Source organism: Morone saxatilis, unplaced genomic scaffold, assembly GCF_004916995.1.
Source record: "Morone saxatilis isolate NCDOM2014 unplaced genomic scaffold, NCSU_SB_2.0 Contig15, whole genome shotgun sequence".
In the NCBI taxonomy this organism is placed as follows: domain Eukaryota; kingdom Metazoa; phylum Chordata; class Actinopteri; family Moronidae; genus Morone; species Morone saxatilis.
Window position 1 is genome coordinate 13382441 of NW_023339707.1, and position 19998 is coordinate 13402438.

General features: G+C 40.5%; 1 protein-coding gene across 2 annotated transcripts in view; it reads left to right on the forward strand.

Annotated features, from left to right (window-relative positions):
• Nucleotides 1-5348: 5348 nt before the first annotated feature.
• The window catches only part of LOC118324582 (RNA-binding motif, single-stranded-interacting protein 2-like), a 19406-nt gene continuing 4756 nt past the window's right edge, over nucleotides 5349-19998 (forward strand). Inside the window, exons 1-9 of one of the 2 annotated variants that reach the window (XM_035657004.1) lie at nucleotides 5349-5521; nucleotides 11849-12045; nucleotides 15162-15220; nucleotides 16338-16429; nucleotides 18637-18794; nucleotides 19056-19135; nucleotides 19235-19344; nucleotides 19463-19509; nucleotides 19606-19699. In XM_035657004.1, the coding sequence (XP_035512897.1) occupies nucleotides 5450-5521; nucleotides 11849-12045; nucleotides 15162-15220; nucleotides 16338-16429; nucleotides 18637-18794; nucleotides 19056-19135; nucleotides 19235-19344; nucleotides 19463-19509; nucleotides 19606-19699 (909 nt within the window). In that variant the 5' untranslated portion in view covers nucleotides 5349-5449. Of the gene's footprint in view, nucleotides 5522-6968; nucleotides 7332-11848; nucleotides 12046-15161; nucleotides 15221-16337; nucleotides 16430-18636; nucleotides 18795-19055; nucleotides 19136-19234; nucleotides 19345-19462; nucleotides 19510-19605; nucleotides 19700-19998 lie in introns of those variants that run through there. The other variant, XM_035657005.1, reaches the window with a different exon arrangement.

The following is a 19998-nucleotide window of genomic DNA, read 5'->3' on the forward strand; positions in this document are numbered from 1 at the left end:
CGAGCCCGTGACGTAAGCTCGACTCCTCCAAAATGGGATAACTCAGCGGCGAGCGGCGTTTGCGCATGCTCTAGCACACCTCCTTTTCTCCTATTTCATGCGCTTTTTCACCATCAGTGGAGGTGGGCGAGAGAGAGGCGGCGCGGCCTGCAACTGGCGCCCAGGGATCAGCCATGTTGGCTCAATATTTCTACTGAATTCTGACTTTTTTGTTTTTCTCGTTGGAGGAATTAAATGATGAAGAGTAGTGATGGTATTGCAAACGGCCAATTAAAAGTTAAAGTGAAGCACCGACAGGCAGCTTGCAGAGTTTTGGAACATAATGGCTGATTTGAGAGTTTTTGCTACTATCAACAGTTATTTTCAAACTTTAGTGAAACTGTTTTTACGGTGAATATTGTTGAGGAATCCACTGTATCTTCTTCAAACTGCGATATTCGGATATAAATTCCTATTTTGAATCACATTTTCTAAACAGAGGCCTTAAATACATTCCTTTAAGCTTACATGGTGTCATCTCATTGTAATCTTGTGTGACTTTTCTCACACATTCAGAGTGGCAAATAGTTCCACAAATCCGAATAGAAAAGCACGAAGTGAGACAGTTCAATGAGAGGTGTCTGTGGCCTACATTGTGGATTGCCTTCTTCACTAAATCATGCCCCCTAGTGGTACATGAAAATTAGAAATGGGTATGATTGCCTGAATAACTTCAGATGAGCAACAACAATAGTCTTCCCAGCTTCAAGTAAAGGTTATTATTCACAAAACGAATACGTGATGGGAATTATATCACTTGTAATTGCTTGGTTGCAAAAGCCGAGGACAAAAAGAAAATACACAACTCAATCTGGAGTTCAGATAAACACCCTATCTTCAGTATATCCTAAAGTCTATAAAACAAATGACCTAATTTTAGTCAGAAGTAAGGCCATGTATATATCCAGTAATCTAGAGAGATTTTTAAGGATTATAAGGGTTCACTTTATCCAGGTGTTATGCACTATGAATGAAAATGAATGAAAACAACAGATTTAGTCAATCAAAGATTTATCGTAAGTTATCTTATAAAAATATCTTCCACAAAGCAAGGTCAAATGTGCTGTAATTGTTTATAGCTTTGAACTTTGAACAGTGTGTCATCTTTGGAAAACTATTCTTCAGATGTGAATATATGGTTGGGTAGTCTCATAAACCATCTACGCCTGCAGGGGGCACTGAATACTTACATTACAGAAAGACAAGCTGACTGTAACTCACTTCACTAACAGAACAAAAAGAGTCCAATAATTTAATGCAATAATTGGTACATTTACATGTCACATCCTCCAAGGAAGCTTTGATCAAAGAGTCGTTTGGTTGAAAAAAGAACACGAGAGGATCTTTGCCTCTACTGCAACCGTTTCGTAACTGAAATGCTCATAAATTACTCTTTCTACAGTGTGTGTCTCCCTTTCCCAGTGGCACTTAATCATGGATACTAAAAACAACCGGTGTGTTTCACACACTTTACAAACTGACAGTAACCTTGATGCCACTGGTGTTAAGAATAAGCGTGCCTTTTTCAGGGCTTTTCAGCTTACAGATGTTTACCCAGAGCCTGAATCACAGGGGAGAATGTGAAGTATGTGGAGAATCTGTGCAAAACATGCCTGAAGTGTCTAGATATCTGTTGAATCCAAGCATATGTTCACTCAGAGTATCAAAACAGAATATAAACCAAATTTAAATTCAGGGGAAAATGGTTAGCATAGCAGTGTGTTAACTATCAATGCTCCTATTCAAGTTCACTGGAAAACACAAACATTTTTTTATGTTAGCAAATGTGTTTACTTTTCATTTACATTGCCATCTCTTGTGTTTGTCAACACAGTAAATCAGCATGATAGTTGGTGTCACCCCAACCTAAGAATGCCCCCTTTGTGGGAGGAGGGTTGAGCATTGTCATCCAGGAGAGACAGACGCCAGAATGCTGCGTGGGAGACAACTTGAAAGAGTGCCAGCGTAAACACTCCCAGACCACATGTTCTCCCAGGGCAGAGGGGCTGGCCTCTCTCCAGGCACATCTGCACACAATCCCTCAGCTTTTAGCAAGCCAGCCAAGGAGACAGAGCAGGGCAAAGGAGGGAGAGGGGGGGGAGAGTTCCCAGACGGAGAGAACCTGCTTCTTCTGTGACAGTGGTGTCTATGAAAAGCAGCATGCAGAGGGAGGATCACAAGAGTCTACTCCCTGTATGCAAAGGTAATAAAAAGTAAAATGTGGTTTAAAGGCTGACCGCCATATTTGCAAAGGTACATCTGTATCTAGACTCACATGCCAAGGTCTGCTTGGCTACAATCATTACCCAACCTGCCCATATCCTTGAGAAGATGGATTGCTGCATAAATCAAGCTCCAGACTCGCACACAGCCACACTCTGCAGCTGCACTGCAAGCATGATGTACACCATGCTTGTAATTTTTTCATTCTTCTGAAAAATAACCATTCCAGCTCATATTATACCTAAATGTAAATATCAATATACTCCCATTTGTCTCTCACATCGCCCCCAACCCACTCCTGCTTTCTGCTTTCCAGTTGCCTAGTAAAGTGTGGCTTTGTGCATGTTTTCACAGAGGTAATTACTGAGCAAGCTATGCTGACAACACCTGAGGAATGTGGAGCATGCACCAGCAGCCTGTGTTCTCCTAACACCCCCCGCCCTCCACCCCGATCACTCACCCCAACTCCCTTCTCCCCCATCTGCAACCCTCCCCCATACAACCCACTAGCAGGAGCCCCAGTCCAACACAAAGTTCAGCATGACATTTTCACAGGAGTATTAGATTTGCAGATAATGCAGGTGTTATGGAATATTTTGGTTGTTCTACCAGGAAACATACTTCAACTCTAGATTCTTCTAGATTAAACTGCTTAAGCAACAAAATATGTAGTATTGCAGTGTACAGTTACAATCAAATCTATTTTTTTTTGTATCTGTTAGTAAAGGAAACCCTATCCGAAACCCGCAACTCCCAACAGGCCCCAAGTTCCTGTTACTGGTGAATATACAGTGTGTGTTGGCTGGCTCGGGCACTCTGCTGACTGAGTCACTCCCAAAACTGTCCTTGAGCTCTGTGGAACTCACAGCCCATCTGGCTGAACACTTGCACACACATATCAAAACATTGCATAGATTGAAACAGGGGGAGGGAAACACTCTGGGTGACCTAATTGCGGTCTGAAAATGGTCCAGTCAACAAAGCGTCAATATCTGGCTGGAGAGAAACACAGTTTTTTTACGCAAATGAAACCAATGCATCAAGTTTTGACATTGTATGAATGCATGTGTGTGGGAGACAGAGAGATAGAGATTATGAATTCAGCTGAGCCTCTCCCCGTCTGCCTGACTAGACCGTCATGATGAAATCAGGATGAAATCCCAAGTGCATCTAGATCAACATTAAGTATATAGGCCGTTCCTCTGTCTTTCTGTGCTGCAGAATTATTTTTGCAGCTGTAGTTGAATTATGGAAATGCCACAGCCATAAAAACACACTGTATGGCTGAGTGAACAATTGCATACGTTTTCTACACACTTGAGGGCTAATCAGTCAGGGTATGCAAGATAAAGAAAAAGGGTCAGGGGATTTAGTTGCCAAGCAACTTCTGTTGATACAAACACTTTTTTCATTCGTATGATGAGAGCATCTAAAACATGACAATTAATGCAAAGGCAGAAGGATGCAAGATGAAGTGACTTACTTAGATAGTTATTTATCATGGGTTAATTGTACATTTGGGTCAGATCCATAAACATTAAAACATAGTAGAGCTGTAGTCACACCTTCCAGTGCTAACATTAGCATTATATAAGAAATTAAGAAGTCAGTTAAAAGGTGGGTGCACAATAAGCTCCAGTATCACTGGCAAATAAAATACCATAACAAATATCAGGTATACTTGCAGGAAAGCATTACTTTCACGTTTTCACTGACAACACACTTGCCTTACATCACTTCGATAACAAATATGTCTGATGTATAAGACTAATTTACTTAAAAAGTAGAGTAATGTAACAAACTTCCGACATTTAATTTCACTTTTGTTTTTCATTTTATTAGATGGAAGCACAGCAGAGAGAAAATATATGCTGAGAGATTCTTCTGTGAGTACATGTAGAGAATGTAACACTCCTTGCCTATGTTGAGCATGTTTTCCTTAAGTTATTCTTTATCCAAAGGCAGTAACTCATAGATGTTGCCTGTTACTCAGTAAATAATGGTCAGCCAGCCAAAAAGAGCTTCTGACTAACAATACATGTGATTTGTTTAGTGCACTTGTTCAAAGATACATTTAGGAGACACATTTGTTTTGTTTGACAAAATGTTCAAAATTGAAGAGAGTGCCAGTGTTGGCTACAACAAGGTTAACTTAAACTTAAAAGTTCAGTGTATAACATTTATTGGCAGAAATGAAATATAATATATTCATAGGTATGTTTTCATCAGTGTATAACCACCTGAAAAAAGAACTGTTGTGTTTTCATTATCCTAGAATGAGACGTTTTTATCTACAGATGCTACAGACACAACAGAACAGACACACAAACACTGACTCTAGATAGTGCCGTACGTTTTTTTTGCACGTTTCACAGCCACCATAGTTTACAGCCTGAGCTTGAAAAGGGAGGGTGAAACTTGTGAGTTGCAATCTGCAACTGCACCGCTAGATGCCAGGAAAATTGTTTATTTAGACTTTATTAAGATATTTTATCTTTTTACACTGGAGAAATTATATAATATAATACCTTACCCTTGGCATCTATGGTTCTGTTCAATTTACAATCAAAATCATTTCCCATATATTCTAGCTATCTAATGATTCAGTTCAAATATGTAAAAAAAAAAAAAAGTAATTATTTTTTAAAACCTGTTTGTAAATAGTTATTCCAGGTCACAGTGAGTCATGTCTACTTCCTTCTCAGGAAATGGAACTAGTGGGCTATTCCCTTTTTACTTCTAGTGCATTATGTCCTCTTGACCTGAAGCTCATTTGGCCTGTCTCTAAAACCAGCTGTGACAAAGACTGACTTTATTGTAGGATGCACGGGGAAACACGCTTTGCTTCTGCATTAAATCATAAAATCATAATCTCAATGCATGACTCTGGTACACATACTGGAATATACGTTTCACTTTGATGACTTGGCAGTGGAATTAATATTTCCAGCAAAAAAAATATATATAATTTATCTCCTGAGTATAAAAAAAAAAATGAGAAGGGGGGCTGGTTGGGGGGGGCATGCAACCCATGAGATAAAGTCAGATCTAACACATATCCAGTGTGTGGAGAGCTGGGAAGAGCCACTCCAATCACTACCGCTGTTCCTGGCTGAATGTCCCTGGCTGACGTCAGCTGACTGCCTGCCTCGGCTCTCCGCTCCTCCGGACACAGCGCCGCGTAAAAATGCTGCTCTCTGTGCCGCCAAGGACAGGAATCAACCCATACAACGGCTACACCGGCAAAAACAGCAAGAGGGCTAAGCTGCAACACGGGACACCTGACTTCTGTGCTCTCTTTCTAAGCCCACTGAGTGATTTCCTCGATGCGGCGTTTGTTCGAGCTCTGCCTGTTCTTCAGTTAAAAAGCTGCTCGGCTGTTTGAGCTGCAGTGTCCTTGAAAAGTGGATCACAGGCGACGTTTAAACTCTCTTTGTGGCTGTTGCAACATTTGCAGTCGGTTTTTTTTTTTCTTCACCGTGTGTGGGTACACTGTTACAAAACTACACTGGAGCGGCCGTTTAACATTTTGACTTGTAGATTGTTTTTTTTTCTTCCCCCCCCCCCATACGGTCGCTGTTCTCTTCCTATACCCAGCCTGCACACAGAGTACCGCTTACAAATGTGCCGTAGATGCCCGTAAGGCTCCGAACAAGCTACAAAAAAATGAAAGAGGGTAATTATATTCGACTTTTATATGAATTCGTGGGGGTTGAATCAACTACGCATTGGCTTAGGTAATGTTTTCATTGAATTAACCACAAGTTAGTAAAGTTTCATTTTTTCTTTCCTCTTTTACGCGTAGCGATATGCCCCACCCCTTCAGTCCTGGTGACTGAGAGGGTTTGCATGGCAATATGAAAAAGAGGAAAGTTACGGAGCCCATGTAATAAGTCTAATGCAGATGTAATATCTGTGGCTGTATGTGAGGATCGGTTGTAGATCAATGGCAATAGAGCTGGAACAATACATAATGGCTAATATTGATTAGCTCGTCTTCTCATATGAATAATTCATGGGGTGACATTGCTGTCTATTTTCCATCTCTTTCTTCTGTACAGACTATGTAGATTTTTCATGTTTTAAATTATAGGACCTATTAAAGTAAACTGTTGGTCATGTCTATGATTTGCAGCATTTTGAGTGCTGATACTTGAATAAATGAAACAAATAAAATTTCATGCCACTGTGTGTCTTAAAAATATTGCAGCAAAAATGTGACTTCAGTGACATATGAGGTATGTTGATGCCTGACTTCTCACCATTTCTTGAATAACGTTTGAACAAAGCTGAAATCAAACGCCTCCCCTCCTTCTCCATGTTATTCCCTTCCCTGCCTCAAGGCCGGCAGGAATTCAGATTGCTCACATTAATGACCTGGAATTCCGGGAATCCCTGGATTCAGACAATGTGCTCATTTCAAGAGGGGCTCTGCAAACTCAAATCTTTTTCTTGAAAGAAGACATGCACACTTTGTCTTGTGCACATTTCGCATTGTTAGAGCGCCAAAGTCACGCAGAGGGAAGACTTGTAAATCCAGCGTCAAGTGGTAACCCCTGGTCTGTGTCTTTTACTACGGGAAAAAGGGCGGAGAGAAGAAAGGATTAAGAGATTTACCCCCCTTTCCTCTGCTTTCGATTTACTCCTCCTTTCTTTTTTTTTCTCTCCCGTGTGTTTCACATACCTTAATTTCATGTCTGTCAGTGGTTCAGTTCACATGGAGAAGAGAGCCTGAACCTTCCTCTGAACGGATGAATCCCTTGTCCTTAACATCTACTTTCCGCTCTCTTCAGGTTGCTTGATACCTGTTGAAAAGAGACTTTTTTAAGATTTTGTTTCTCCAATGAAACTGGATTGAGTCAGGAGAAGGAGAGCAAGGAGAAGACTCACCTTTTAGCCACAGGACGCCAAGGATTTTCATCACTTTTCTTATTTGCTTGTTCCCACCTTGCACTGTTTTTCTTGCTTTCTTTTTTGCCTGCAGCTGTAGGAATATAATATAAAGAGATTGTGTCTGTAACACTATGATATTTTCCACGGTACCTTTTAAAGTTTCTTTAGCCAAGCAGGTAGGACTCCACATTTAAGATTTCTTTCTCTCATTCAAGATGCAATGTGGCACGTGTTCCTAAAAATATACTTATTGCAGAGCATGATTATTAAACTATTTAGGCAATGTAGAGCTAGAAATAATGATTTCAGCAGTTTACTTTATTATTATTGAAATTCTACTGTATGGTGTATAGTGATGGAAAATACCATTATGTTGATAATGATAAGAAAAAGACTTTTTATTTAGAAAATAGTTCAAATAATGAATATGTTTGACCCTTTTTAAACTGAATGTAATTATTTTTTCTAGGACTTTGTAGTCAACTATATGCTTACTTTGGGATAAAGATAATTAGATGAAAGAACTAAATGGGATGACCTTAAGAGGATTTTGTTAGATTGTTCCAACATCCTCAGTATCAGTTGCTCAAAAGGTTTGTGTTGCCAGAGATGTAGCATAAAGCGACACACAATCAGACTCATATCTTTGGCATTTGCTTCACTATAGAGTTAAAGCCATACATCCTGCCTCACTCAGCACTCATTGTTCTCTTGGATTAAAAAGTCCTTGAGTCACCTGCGCTCCCTATAGGCATCACCTCTTCTCCCTCCAACTGTAATCACCTCATCAGTCTTCAGCTGCTGCCTGGAGCACACTCCCTTTCTCTGCACCATTCTGTAGGCTTCTTACTGTAGTTATATAATATATAATAACGAGGCAAATAGCTGATTTATCTTTCTGCATCTATAATTGCATACTCAATGATGAGGATGATGGGATGTGAGGACTATATATATTTCCAGCTTCCCTGTACAGAGTGTAGAGGTAGTAGTCGCTGGAACCATCTAAGCATCAATTGTTCATGCAGGATAGGATTAATGTTAATATACACTGTAAAAATAAATGCCTTTTGTTTTTCTATATTTTTTTGTATGTCAATTGTAAATTTGTGTATGTTCACAAGAGGATTTGCTGTATCTATCAGGGTTAGATCTTGTCTTGTCAAGAAGGCCAGTTCGCACTGAACTGTGATGCCTCCAGGAATGTAATTTAATTTAATGACAGCTTGAACTCTCACCTCAAACCCAAAACATGTCCCCCACAACCCCCCTGCCCATTTCAAAGAGAGAAACAAACGTGTGTATTGCATAGGAATGTAAAGAATGCTAAGGGGCGACACTGTGATGCATGTAAGGAACAGTGAAACGATGTAGCGGCTGTGGTCTAAAGAGTAACAAGGAGGAAGTAACATGCCAGCAGGTCAGGTTTTGGACACAGACTAAGTAAGAGGATATGCAACCTTGCAAGCTGAAAAAAGGAGAACTGTGATTCCTAATCTTGCACATTTAAAACTCATACTTCACTGACCATCCCTTTATAACTAACATTTGTGTTCTTCTTCATGCACATTTGCCTGTGTGTGCACCAGCACATTAGGCATTACCTTACATGGGTGGCAAAACACCTGGAGCTGGGCGCTGGGGCAGATTGGGAGTAGGTGTGCATCTGATTCACTGCCATCCTTTTCTCAGAAGGAGCCTAGCAGAGCGGTCTTAATGAGACACTACCTTCTGACTTGAGAGCACATGAAAGGGATTAGCACTTTCCGCTAACAAGCTCAGATCCTAATTAGACAGGCCTCACTAGCTAGGCTTGGGCCTGGACTCCGTCTCCCGTCAGATCCTATCTCCCCAGGCCTCTGCAGGTGCATCCCTCCTGATAGTCTGTGCGGGCTGCCTACAGTGAAGGCAAGGGAAAGCACAGGAAGAGGCTGAGATTGTGGAAAAACAAACAGTGTACTATTGATGCTAAAGAAGAGAGGGAGATTAGAGAAGAGGACCAAGATGAATAGGGTCTGTGAGTCACTGTGATTTTTCTCAGCTTGAATAAAGTTCAGAAGGTTGATTCCTTTGCAAAGAGTTTGGGAAACACAAGGCACCTTGATAGTGTGGATACGATCTGTTTGAAAGGATGTTGCTATATTATACATTTATACAAGTTATAAGTAATAGATATTGGAGTACACATATTCAGGGTTTAGCTGTCAGGTAATAATGGCTTTGTATTAGGGAATACTGCATTCATGTTTCACACCTACATCCTCATACAGGCTTGGCTTGCATCTTTAATAATATGTAAATTTCCCCAGTTATGCTGCCTGTAGACAGATTGATACTGATCTGGTCTATGTAGAGGGAACAAAATCAAATGACTTTTTACATGTCGAGAAGTAGTTTCCTTCAACTGTAAGATGAAGTCATATTAACGATTTAATAAATTCCAGTCTGTTTCATCAGTTTAATCCAAGAGTGGTTAAGCTTTATGTTAAGATAAGATGTTCCTTTATTGATCCCCTGTGGGAGAAATTCAAGTTTGTTACTGGGGAAATGTAGTACAAATAGCAGAAAAGAGTAAAAACACAAGACAAGAACAATAAAATAAAGATATAATAGAAAACATCAAAACTATAATGAAAATATATACAATATATTAAATATGCAATAAAGTGGAATGTGTATAACTGTGCATGTGCAACTGTAATCAGACTACTGCATCTACAACATCTAATTTAATGCAGCTTTATTCCGTTTTCCTGCTACCGATTTTAGTAGTAGTTAATTGCTGTTGTTGTTGTTGTTGAACTTCTGAGTTGACTGACGTGACATGTGACCAATCAAAACGCGTTTAGTAAGAGCTCTATTAGTTGATTGGCTGTGGTGGTTAGGAACACACGATTGGTTGATTTTGCTTTCTCCCTTCCTCTTTTTCTTATATATTTTGAGATCTTTCACATAGTTTATCATCCAGACCAGATCTGAATATCAAAACCTCAGAATTTAGTTTTAGTTTTGTAACATTACAGAGTAATAGTAGAGTAGATTAGACATTAAACTGCAGGCGTTGTGAGTGTGAAACAAACATTCATACTTCAGTTTCAAACGTTTAAATCTTATTTTTCACTTTTAAAAACTTTGTCTTAAGGTCATGAAATATGATGTTAACTTTGTACTATACCTGGTTAGAACAAATCCACACACACAGAAAAAAACACACACACACAGACACACACAAGTCACAATTAGCTTGATTCCAGCAGTCTTTTGACAACTCTCACTCTGTTAATAAGCTAGTGCTCCAGTGCTGACCTTGTGGTGTCCAACAAGCCATCCCATTGTTCCCTGGGGCCGGGCCTGCTGACCCTAACTAATCAAACAGTTCCTCCTCCACCAGCGCTGAGAGGAAGCAACACCAGCTGACATTTTCCTTCCATACCAATTTGATTTGCACATGCATTTAAGATTCCTTATCACTGCCTTGTATGGTGGTACATTCATGGTGCAATCAGTAACATGCATGCATTAGGTCTCTGCATACTGCTCCTTTCATACTTTGATTGTGACCTTAGTGCTTAGTTTAAGAGCACTTAATAGGTCAGTTTACCCAAATCTAAAAAAAAGATTAATATTATTATATTATATATTTATAACTAAGACAATGGTGGTGACTGGTGAATTGAATTACATTTTTATTTTATTTTATTTGCTGCTCAAAGCACTGGCAAATTAAATTTTAAAAAATAAAAGTTTATTTCCAGAAACATTGTGGATCAGCCACAGTCCTCTCTGTGAACAGTTTTGATTGGAGCTATTTCAAATACTCCCAATGAAAACCCTTCCAGCTTCAACCAATAACATAAAAGCCTCCCTTACAGTAGTGTGGAGGTCAGCCACTTTAATTCCAGCTAGATTTAATATTTAATGCTTTGTTTTTTATATTTGTAAATGGGCTCACTTGCCATCACAAGATGGGCAACACTTAAATATATACAGGCAACATTTTAGTAAGGTCAATATTGCTACAGAATAGACATAATAAAGACTGTTTATATAAATATTTCCAGCCTTCCCTCATTTTTGCTCAGACTGATAGTGAACATTGATTTGTAGGGTCACCATCCATTTATCTTCTACCCAAGCAGGGTGGACTGTATTGCTGCTGGCTGCTTGTAGTGGAGTCTGATTCATTGTATTAGTAAATGTTTGAAGTTTCTATAGTACCTTGTAGTTGGTGATTTTTATGATTTTGAGCCTTACTAAGCCAGGGCACATTCAGAGCCTTTAGTACACTAAAGTACACACCATGCCCACATGTACATTTGTATGTATATATGACCTTTTAATGAGAATATGTGCATATTCTGTTTATGGTAAATGCTGCAAGCCCACATATTGTTCTTTCTCACATTTCTCTTTGGATATATAAATTACATCATATTAATATTTGTATTTTATCATTTATTTGTACTGCATATATCAAACATTTTGGTATATTCTTCTTCACATGCATCTTACATATTTTCCATTTTATTTAATATAACCTCACCTGATTCTTAAGTTAAATGAAGCAGCTAAATTGCTATTGACATCCTGACTCTGTGGCCCCATTTGGATGTCATTAGGTTAACCAGCCACTGCATCAGTGTATACATGAATTTCATGTACCAATGAAGTATGCCCTCTATTTGTTTTGCAGCAGACGTATGTGTCCCCCTCCAACCATCAGATGGCTCCTCCAAGCCCCAACAACAACAACAATAGCAACTCTACCACCACCTCCATCAGCAATGGCAGCAGCAGTAGTGGGGGAGAGCAGCTGAGCAAAACCAACCTGTACATCCGTGGCCTCCACCCAGGGACCACAGACCAGGATCTGGTCAAACTCTGTCAGCCGTAAGTCATCCATAAACAGTTGCTCTAACCTCTACATGTACACCCAATAAATCTCTCCCTAGCTGCCCGCTGCGTCCATGAAACAGATTGCAGTGTCTGAGTAGATTAAGATAGAACGAAGTGCTGTGTGCGTGGATAGATGGGCAATGGCTGGCTGGCTGGCTGGCTGGCTGGCTGGCTGGATGGCTGGCTGAATGCATCAAGGATTGCATGACTACATACTTGAACGACGTCCTTACACTTTAAATGCACATGAACGCAAAAGCACACCTTAGCAGGTATTTTTGGATCAAGAGTAAAGAGGGGCCACATTTTCCTCCAGACGTTTTCAAGGCCCATCATTTAGTGGCCTTGTGGAAAAACCAACAATCATTTGGGCGGCAAACTAAGACGTTTCAGTTTGGCACAGATAAGCACAGACTTTCCAGCGACTAGGAACAGAATGTTTAGTCTCCCTCTCTCACGCTAATTTTTTCTGTATGTCTCCTCGAGCTCCTTCTTTAATTTTGAGAACTTTGATGAGTTATTGCTCCTCTGTGTTTTAGTCTAGTAGATTATCATCAAGCAGTATGATGACAATGAGACTGCACTATGAATACCACGCTATGTTGCTCATCAGTATGAGTGAGTCTTTGAAAATTCTGTTGTGGGCAGCATGTAGTCAGACAACAGCATCATCCAATCCATCTGATATGTTTGTTAGGCCTTCAGTGGAAGACATCAAAACAAGTGGGGCTGAGATGAATGATCTGGGTTCACTAAATTGAATTCTGGAGCCTGGTGATGAGGACCAGAAGAGCAGAGGAGAGGAGCGAGAAAAAAGGAGGGAAAGGGGGCTTGAGAGATTGAATAAGGGAGAGAGGGAGGGAGAGGCCTGCTATTTTACAGCTGTCTGGAAGATATGGCTCACATGAGGCTGCCCAACCCTACAGGAAACGACGAGCCCAGGGGAAAGGGAAAGACAAACAAGGGCAATGGCATGAAAGGGGGAGGGGGGTGAAAGGGGTGTATGTAGAGAATCAGAGGGGGAGGAGTGAATGGAGTTAAGGGTTTGTGTATCAGGTGGTGTTCTGTGGGGGTAGTTCTCATATTTCTGCTTTTACAGAACAGATAAAATCACTGCATGAAATTTGCCTTTTAGCAGATCACATTAAGGCCAATGTAATTTTCAGTTAAACTGGACTGAGAGAAGATACTGTATCCAATAATGGTTAATAGGGGAAATGCTGTAGATTAGGATGTAAAACTGTATAACAAAAAGTCATAGAGGGAATCTGACTTGCTTAACTCAAGTTTGAACAGTAAATGTGTGCATAGTATCTGGACACAACCCCTCCCCCTTCACTGAGAGTTACTGTATGCACGCTCCGAGATGTACTGTGTTGGGAGTGAGGGATGGGATGTGGGGGTTGGTTCTCCATCTCCGGCCCCTGCAGTTGTCTCTCTGGGTGCCTCACTGCCTCTCTGGTTTAGCTCCGGTCTGTCTCTGGTGGTTGACCATGGATGGACATTGGGCTGGGCTATACTGTGCTCTCTCACACATGGCTGAGTCTTTAGCCCCTCTTTTTGCTCTGCATCACGTAGTCCGAGTTCCTGAGCGCAATTAAGTGGACGGGTATCTCAACTGTGTAAGCAGGAGAGTGCAGCAAGCACAGCTCAGAGCTTAAATGTTAGTCATAATGTGATGTCGTAGACTGGTGGGGTTGCTGTGTACCCACAGCAATGATTCATATGAAAATGAAGGAAGACAGTGTTGGCATATGCATCCAGTCCAGTTGGTGGCATCTTATGGCTTAGAAATCAGAAATGCACCATGAAATAGTAATGTTATAGGAATCCAAATGCATAATACAACAGTCCTTCAGTTCCACCAACAGTGGGTGGATTCAATTGCAGATAATTTGGATAGGATAAATGGTTATAACATACTACAAAGTCTGAACTTTTAAACAATTATAAACATATTTTAGGATCTGCACTACTCTGTATTGAGAATGGATAAACATAATTCATGTAAAATCTAAACATACCATGTATTTAATACTTTAACATGTATATTCCCAACGTGTAGTAAATGTGATCTACTGTTGTAGTATCAAAATCAATAATTTAGAACAGTTGGATATTCCATTAAAAGCATTAACATGTTCACAGGTGACCTGAAGTCACCTTGATAAAGGAATTAAGATTTACAGATTTCTTTTTTTTATGAATGGGAAGTGACCCTAAATTAATTTAAAAGAAACAATGTATTTCCAGTATTGTCAGATTACACTTTTAGCAGGCAATTGCTTGATCATTTTAATGTATAACATATTTTGAAAGTGACTCTTCTTGCCCATATGTAATGTAGCAGTGGTGCAGTGTCACTAGATGAAAGCTGGATTGCATGATAAGGGGCACTAAGACCCAGTGGAGGGTCGAGCACTTCCCAGAGAGAAGCTGGTTAGTAGAATGAGAGTATGGCTGGGAGCCAGCATTGGTCAGGACTGCCAAGGAGAGGCATATCAGATTACACTGCATGCACATGCCTGGAGAGATGGGAACCGATAGACACTGTGCCGCACAGAAGCATTTGCTCGAGTGAGGCACTATCCTATGCATCTGCAGTATCTATAGCTGGCTAGCAGGATGGATAATGCAGCATTTTTACATTGATAAAACACTCTGAAGCAATCTGAAAATGCAGAAGAAATATTTACTTTTACCACATTGCTACGTCATGTTGGATTCCCCTTGAGTTATGATCCCTATTGACATCTGTGTGTGAGCTGTAATGAACAGATATGGGAAATCTATAGTTCATTCTAGCATGCAGAAACCCATGGGATATTACTCTTATTTCATTTAATTTATGTTCCACCCCCTCTCTAAAGATTTCCCGATGCACATCATTTGTTATCAGATGGTGTAATTGTATTCAGTGTCATTTCACTGAATCTGTCAGGTGAATTATAATTCAGCCCTCATAAAGCCCAATCTCTTAGAGTGAAGGTTTAGAGAGAAACCACATTGCCTCATCAATGTTGCAATACTAATATTGAATGTAAACAAGTCATTGTTGTCAGTACACAGTGCGAGAATGATCCTTGATTGTAATCGTCACTGTTTTTTAGGTATGGGAAAATCGTATCCACCAAGGCCATCCTGGACAAGACTACCAACAAGTGCAAAGGTAAGGTTTAAAGGTTATCAGCTGGTTGACAGTAACTGTTGAACTGAGGTTGAAACATCGGTTCATACAGAGGTGGCAAAGCAAGCTCAAAGTCAGTGTGTGATCTTTATGGTAAAATTTAACAGCAGCTAAAATTTGTAACTTCAGTGTTAACAACACCAGAATTAACTGTCTGTTGATTTACTAGGAATGTAAAGATATATCATGAGACAGACAAATATGTGAAGATTCAAATCGGTGAGATGAATCAATTATCAAGTATCAAGGCACAAAGACTTACCTCAGAAATAGAAGAGGATTCTATTATTTGATAAAGAAAGAATAAGAAGAAAAATAGATTTTTGTCTGAGAAAAGAATCTTTTTCAGTCATAATTTGTCTTCAATCTCATTTTGTTAAAAAAAACAACTGAAAATCGTATCGTTAGTTGACTGTATCGCCCTACAATTGACTAATGGATTTATCAATTATTCTTTGCAGCTCTATTATGATATATAGTGTTAATATACCTTGCAACCATGGTCAATAAAGTGAATCTGAAATTGAAAATGTGAAATCCATAATATTTTTACATGACTATAAATTTATTTTAATGCCTGTATGGCGCATAGTAAACAGGGAAAATAAATAATTTTCTATGTTTGGAGATGCACTTACAGCTGTGGATCTATATAATTCTATCTCATTAATATCCTCAGTAGATGATGTATTCACTAAAACCTTAGCTTATTAGTTGATGATATTTTCACTGCATATCATCAAAAAAACTTTGAATGTGTAGAAACTTACAAATTGCAATTATGAGGTTACAACACATACTTTCTTTTCAATAAAGCTGTTTGCTTTCGGTTTTCGGTTTGGTTCGGTGTTTACTGTGTGTTAAGCTTCACACTACACCTACATAACAATAATAAGTGTGTATTGTTTACCATAATGTTGGCAGTGTTGTATAACTCTGTCCTCAATGGACATCCAGCTAGCTGTCTCTTCGGATGCAAACACTACTACTATACAGGCTTCATGAGTTCCAACAACATGCCTGTGTCCATAGAGTTCTGTGGCATGCGTATCTTATTGTCATAACTTGTATGTCTTGCTGTTTGTATCGGTCCCTGCAGGCTATGGCTTTGTTGACTTTGACAGTCCAGCCTCAGCTCAGAAGGCAGTGACGGCGTTGAAGGCGGGTGGAGTGCAAGCTCAGATGGCCAAGGTATGAACCTCCTGAATATATCAATATCAGGCTTTTTACAACTTGCTGTCAGCTTAATTCACAGTGTTGGTCAGAGTTACATTTTCAGCATCTGAAAAAAAAAACTTTTTAACAGTGACTCAGCAAATAGTTCAAGGATGAATTATTAATCACAAATTAAATGGTGAATTATTAACCTTGCAGCAGAAAGGTTGTTCCTTGGCCTCCTTGGCATACTTTCTATGAATTTCATTTTAAAGCTCTCTCAAGCTCCTTTCTCTCTGTGTGTTTTTTTGTTGTTATTCGAGCCATGGTTCAGGAATATAAGCCAATTATAGCCTCAGTTTGTGTGTGCATGCATGTGTGTTGGCTGAGTAGTACACTGCATATGGGTGTATGCTTAAATCAGTGTATTTATGGGTGTTAATGCACTGTAGAATATGTGTGTGCACAAACATGAGAGCACGGATGCACACAGGTACGTGTGTAAACGTGTACATGGTGTACATGGTGTGTGTGTGTGTGTTGTCCTCCATAGTGGTGACGGTGTTGAGGGAGTGTGTCCCAGGGCCTGCTCTCTGAGCTCCCTGTACAAAGGACCTGTCTGTTCTCCCTGGTGGCATCTGACTCAGTGTCTGAGCAGCTCCCCAGTCAGCAGGGCCCTGTGCCCAGCCACCCGCCCTGTCAACACACACACACAACACTTGACAATCACACATGCACTTCACCAGCCTTTCCTCAACCGGATTATGACACACACTCACAAGCACACACATGCACACCACCAACACCCTGGGAAAGCTGATCTTTCGTTAAGCTGGATCACTGACATTCATACGGCTCGTTGCTCACAAAATAACTTGATTCCACTCACCCCTTCACTCCGGGTTTACAACAAGGCTTATGTTTGCGTCAGATTTCTCTCTGACTCAGTCTGACTCATTCGCGGTTGAAACCCACAGCAGGTCTCCTCTGCTCGCTCATATGGATTCGAGCTTCGACGCCAGTTTGCACTGCTGTGAAGGAGGAAGAGGAGGAGGGAGGTGAAGGAGAAATCACCTTCAGCGCAGGTCGCTGCAATTGCACATGCATTATTCATAGGATGGAAATTAATTCACATCGCATTTACAGGTTTTTAATCACATCTGCACTCTGAGATAATGAATATGCATAATGGTTAGAGGGTGATACAGATTGGTTATCTTACAAGATGCTGTTGGTCAAATTAAGTTTGTTTGAGTAGGAGGAAAAGAAGAGAAAAAAAGCCTACACAATACTTCAAAAGCATAAAATAAAACTGTGGCACTGAGAGTTTCTTTCAGGTTGTTTTCTAATAATTTCAAATTCAGATTTGGAAAAGCTGCATAATTTGTCTGATTTATGCAAGCCAACAGAGCTGGCCTTTGTGCCTGCATTCAAGGTCGGGATTACCACATGAATATAACTGCTTGAATGCAAGCAACATATTATCACCATGACCTAGGAAACAAGGGCAAAGAGGATAATGTTTGCCTTGTGGGGAGATGATAGCATAATGCTTTAGATGCTCTCCAGATCATTTCCAGAGGTCTCTGTCCAAAGTGTCTCAGCTGTGATTCCCCACCGAGCAAGTGTACGTAATCATTTCAGATCATCCATGGATGGAGAGCCATTTGAAATGTAATTATGCTTTGATATCACATTGCCTAGACCCTGGGCTTTCATCCTCCTAAGAGGCCAGTCTCACACAAAGGGCCTGTCTTCTACCCTTGTGGTAATAACACAAGGGTAGATGAAGTATGAAAGAGGAGTGTAAAGACAAAAAGAAGTGAGTTGGATGAATAAAAGTAGAAGAGACAGAAATAGAGTCAAAATGAGAGAGAAGTTCAGCTGAAGTCCTGCCAGAACACTATCTCTACCATCTCTGAATATCTGTTTTCTCTTCATCCATGCAGCTCACTTTCTTATACAAGGCCAAAATGAAATCCACCTTCAACTTCAAACCCTCTACCCTTTCTCTCAGACTGTTTTTTTAAACTGTCTGATGTCCTGCACCTGCCACCCATCCAAATATCAGACATCTCACAGGCTTCCTGTTAAAAGCTTATATAAATTCCCTCACACTATTGGTTGCAGCTTTTGTGTGGCTCTTTTTTTTGGGATTTTTTTGGAGGGCTCCTCCAATGGAGAGCTCTGTCTGCTTTACATCCTCATTATTTAATCTTTTCTTGGTTTCTCTCTATGTCCAGCAACAGGAGCAGGACCCCACCAACTTATACATCTCCAACCTGCCTTTGTCCATGGATGAGCAGGAGCTGGAGAACATGCTGAAGCCCTTCAGCCAGGCAATTTCCACTCGCATCCTCCGTGACGCCAACGGGACCAGCCGAGGAGTGGGCTTTGCCAGGTATAAGCCATGGTTATTTAGTCACATTTATTAGGACAGCTGGTTGATTAGTGATGGTGTAGCTGCAAGTGCTTTGAAGAAAATATCCAGTTGCACAATGACAAATTCAAAAATTAGAGTAGTCAGTACTCACAGTGATAGATCCATTTCAGTATTATTCATGGTGAGTGGGCCCTCTGGTGGCAAGTACAGGTAGAACATTTTCAACACAGCATGATACCTCGTAACCTGCTACTGTTGAACACTTACCTTTTCCTATAGGATGGAGTCAACAGAGAAATGTGAAGCCATCATCCAACATTTCAATGGGAAATATATCAAAACTCCACCTGGAGTTCCAGGTGAGGTTACTTTTTTCCATTTCAAGTCTTTGAGATGATATCTTGTGTAGCATAATGTACTATACTTAACAATAACCTGATATTTTCTGACTGATCCAGTGCCGCCAGAGCCCTTGTTGTGTAAATTTGCTGATGGAGGCCAGAAGAAGCGTCAGAACCAAGGGAAATATCTGCAGAATGGCCGGCCCTGGACAAGAGATGGGGAGACTGTGAGTTTGATTCATGTCCTCATGACTTCTGTGAAAAACGCTGTATTGTGCAACATTGCTTGTGATATATTGATCAGCCGCCTAATGACACACTCCTTGGTTTTTGTTTTTTCTCCAGGGGGGAATGACTCTGACCTATGACCCCACCACGGCCTTACAGAACGGGTCAGTACTACTAGTCTGACACAAATCCTTTGTTAACCCAGAGGGAGTGCTATCATGTCGTTGTGGTGACTAATAAATGTGTGTCTCTTTCTGTAGGTTCTACTCCTCCCCCTACAGCATTGCCCCCAACCGGATGATTGGGGCGACCTCCCTCTCCCCGTACATGCATTCACCTGTGTCCACTTACCAGGTAGTTTCCCTAACCCTCAATGCTGAGCGTAGTTAGTTAGTTAAGATGCTAATTTGTTACAGCCCGGGGTTTAATTAAGCCCAGACCTGCTGTCACAGACCTATAAATCCCATAATTGTTAACGTTAGTTGCCAAAGGTGGCATGGTGGCTCAGTGGTTAGCACTGTTGCCTCACAGCAAGAAGGTCCTGGGTTTGATTTCCGGCTGCAGCAAGGCCTTTCTTTGTTAAATTTGCATGTTTTCCCCTTGTTTGCGTGTGATTCCTCCTTGCTCCAGTTTCAATCAATCAATCAATCAAT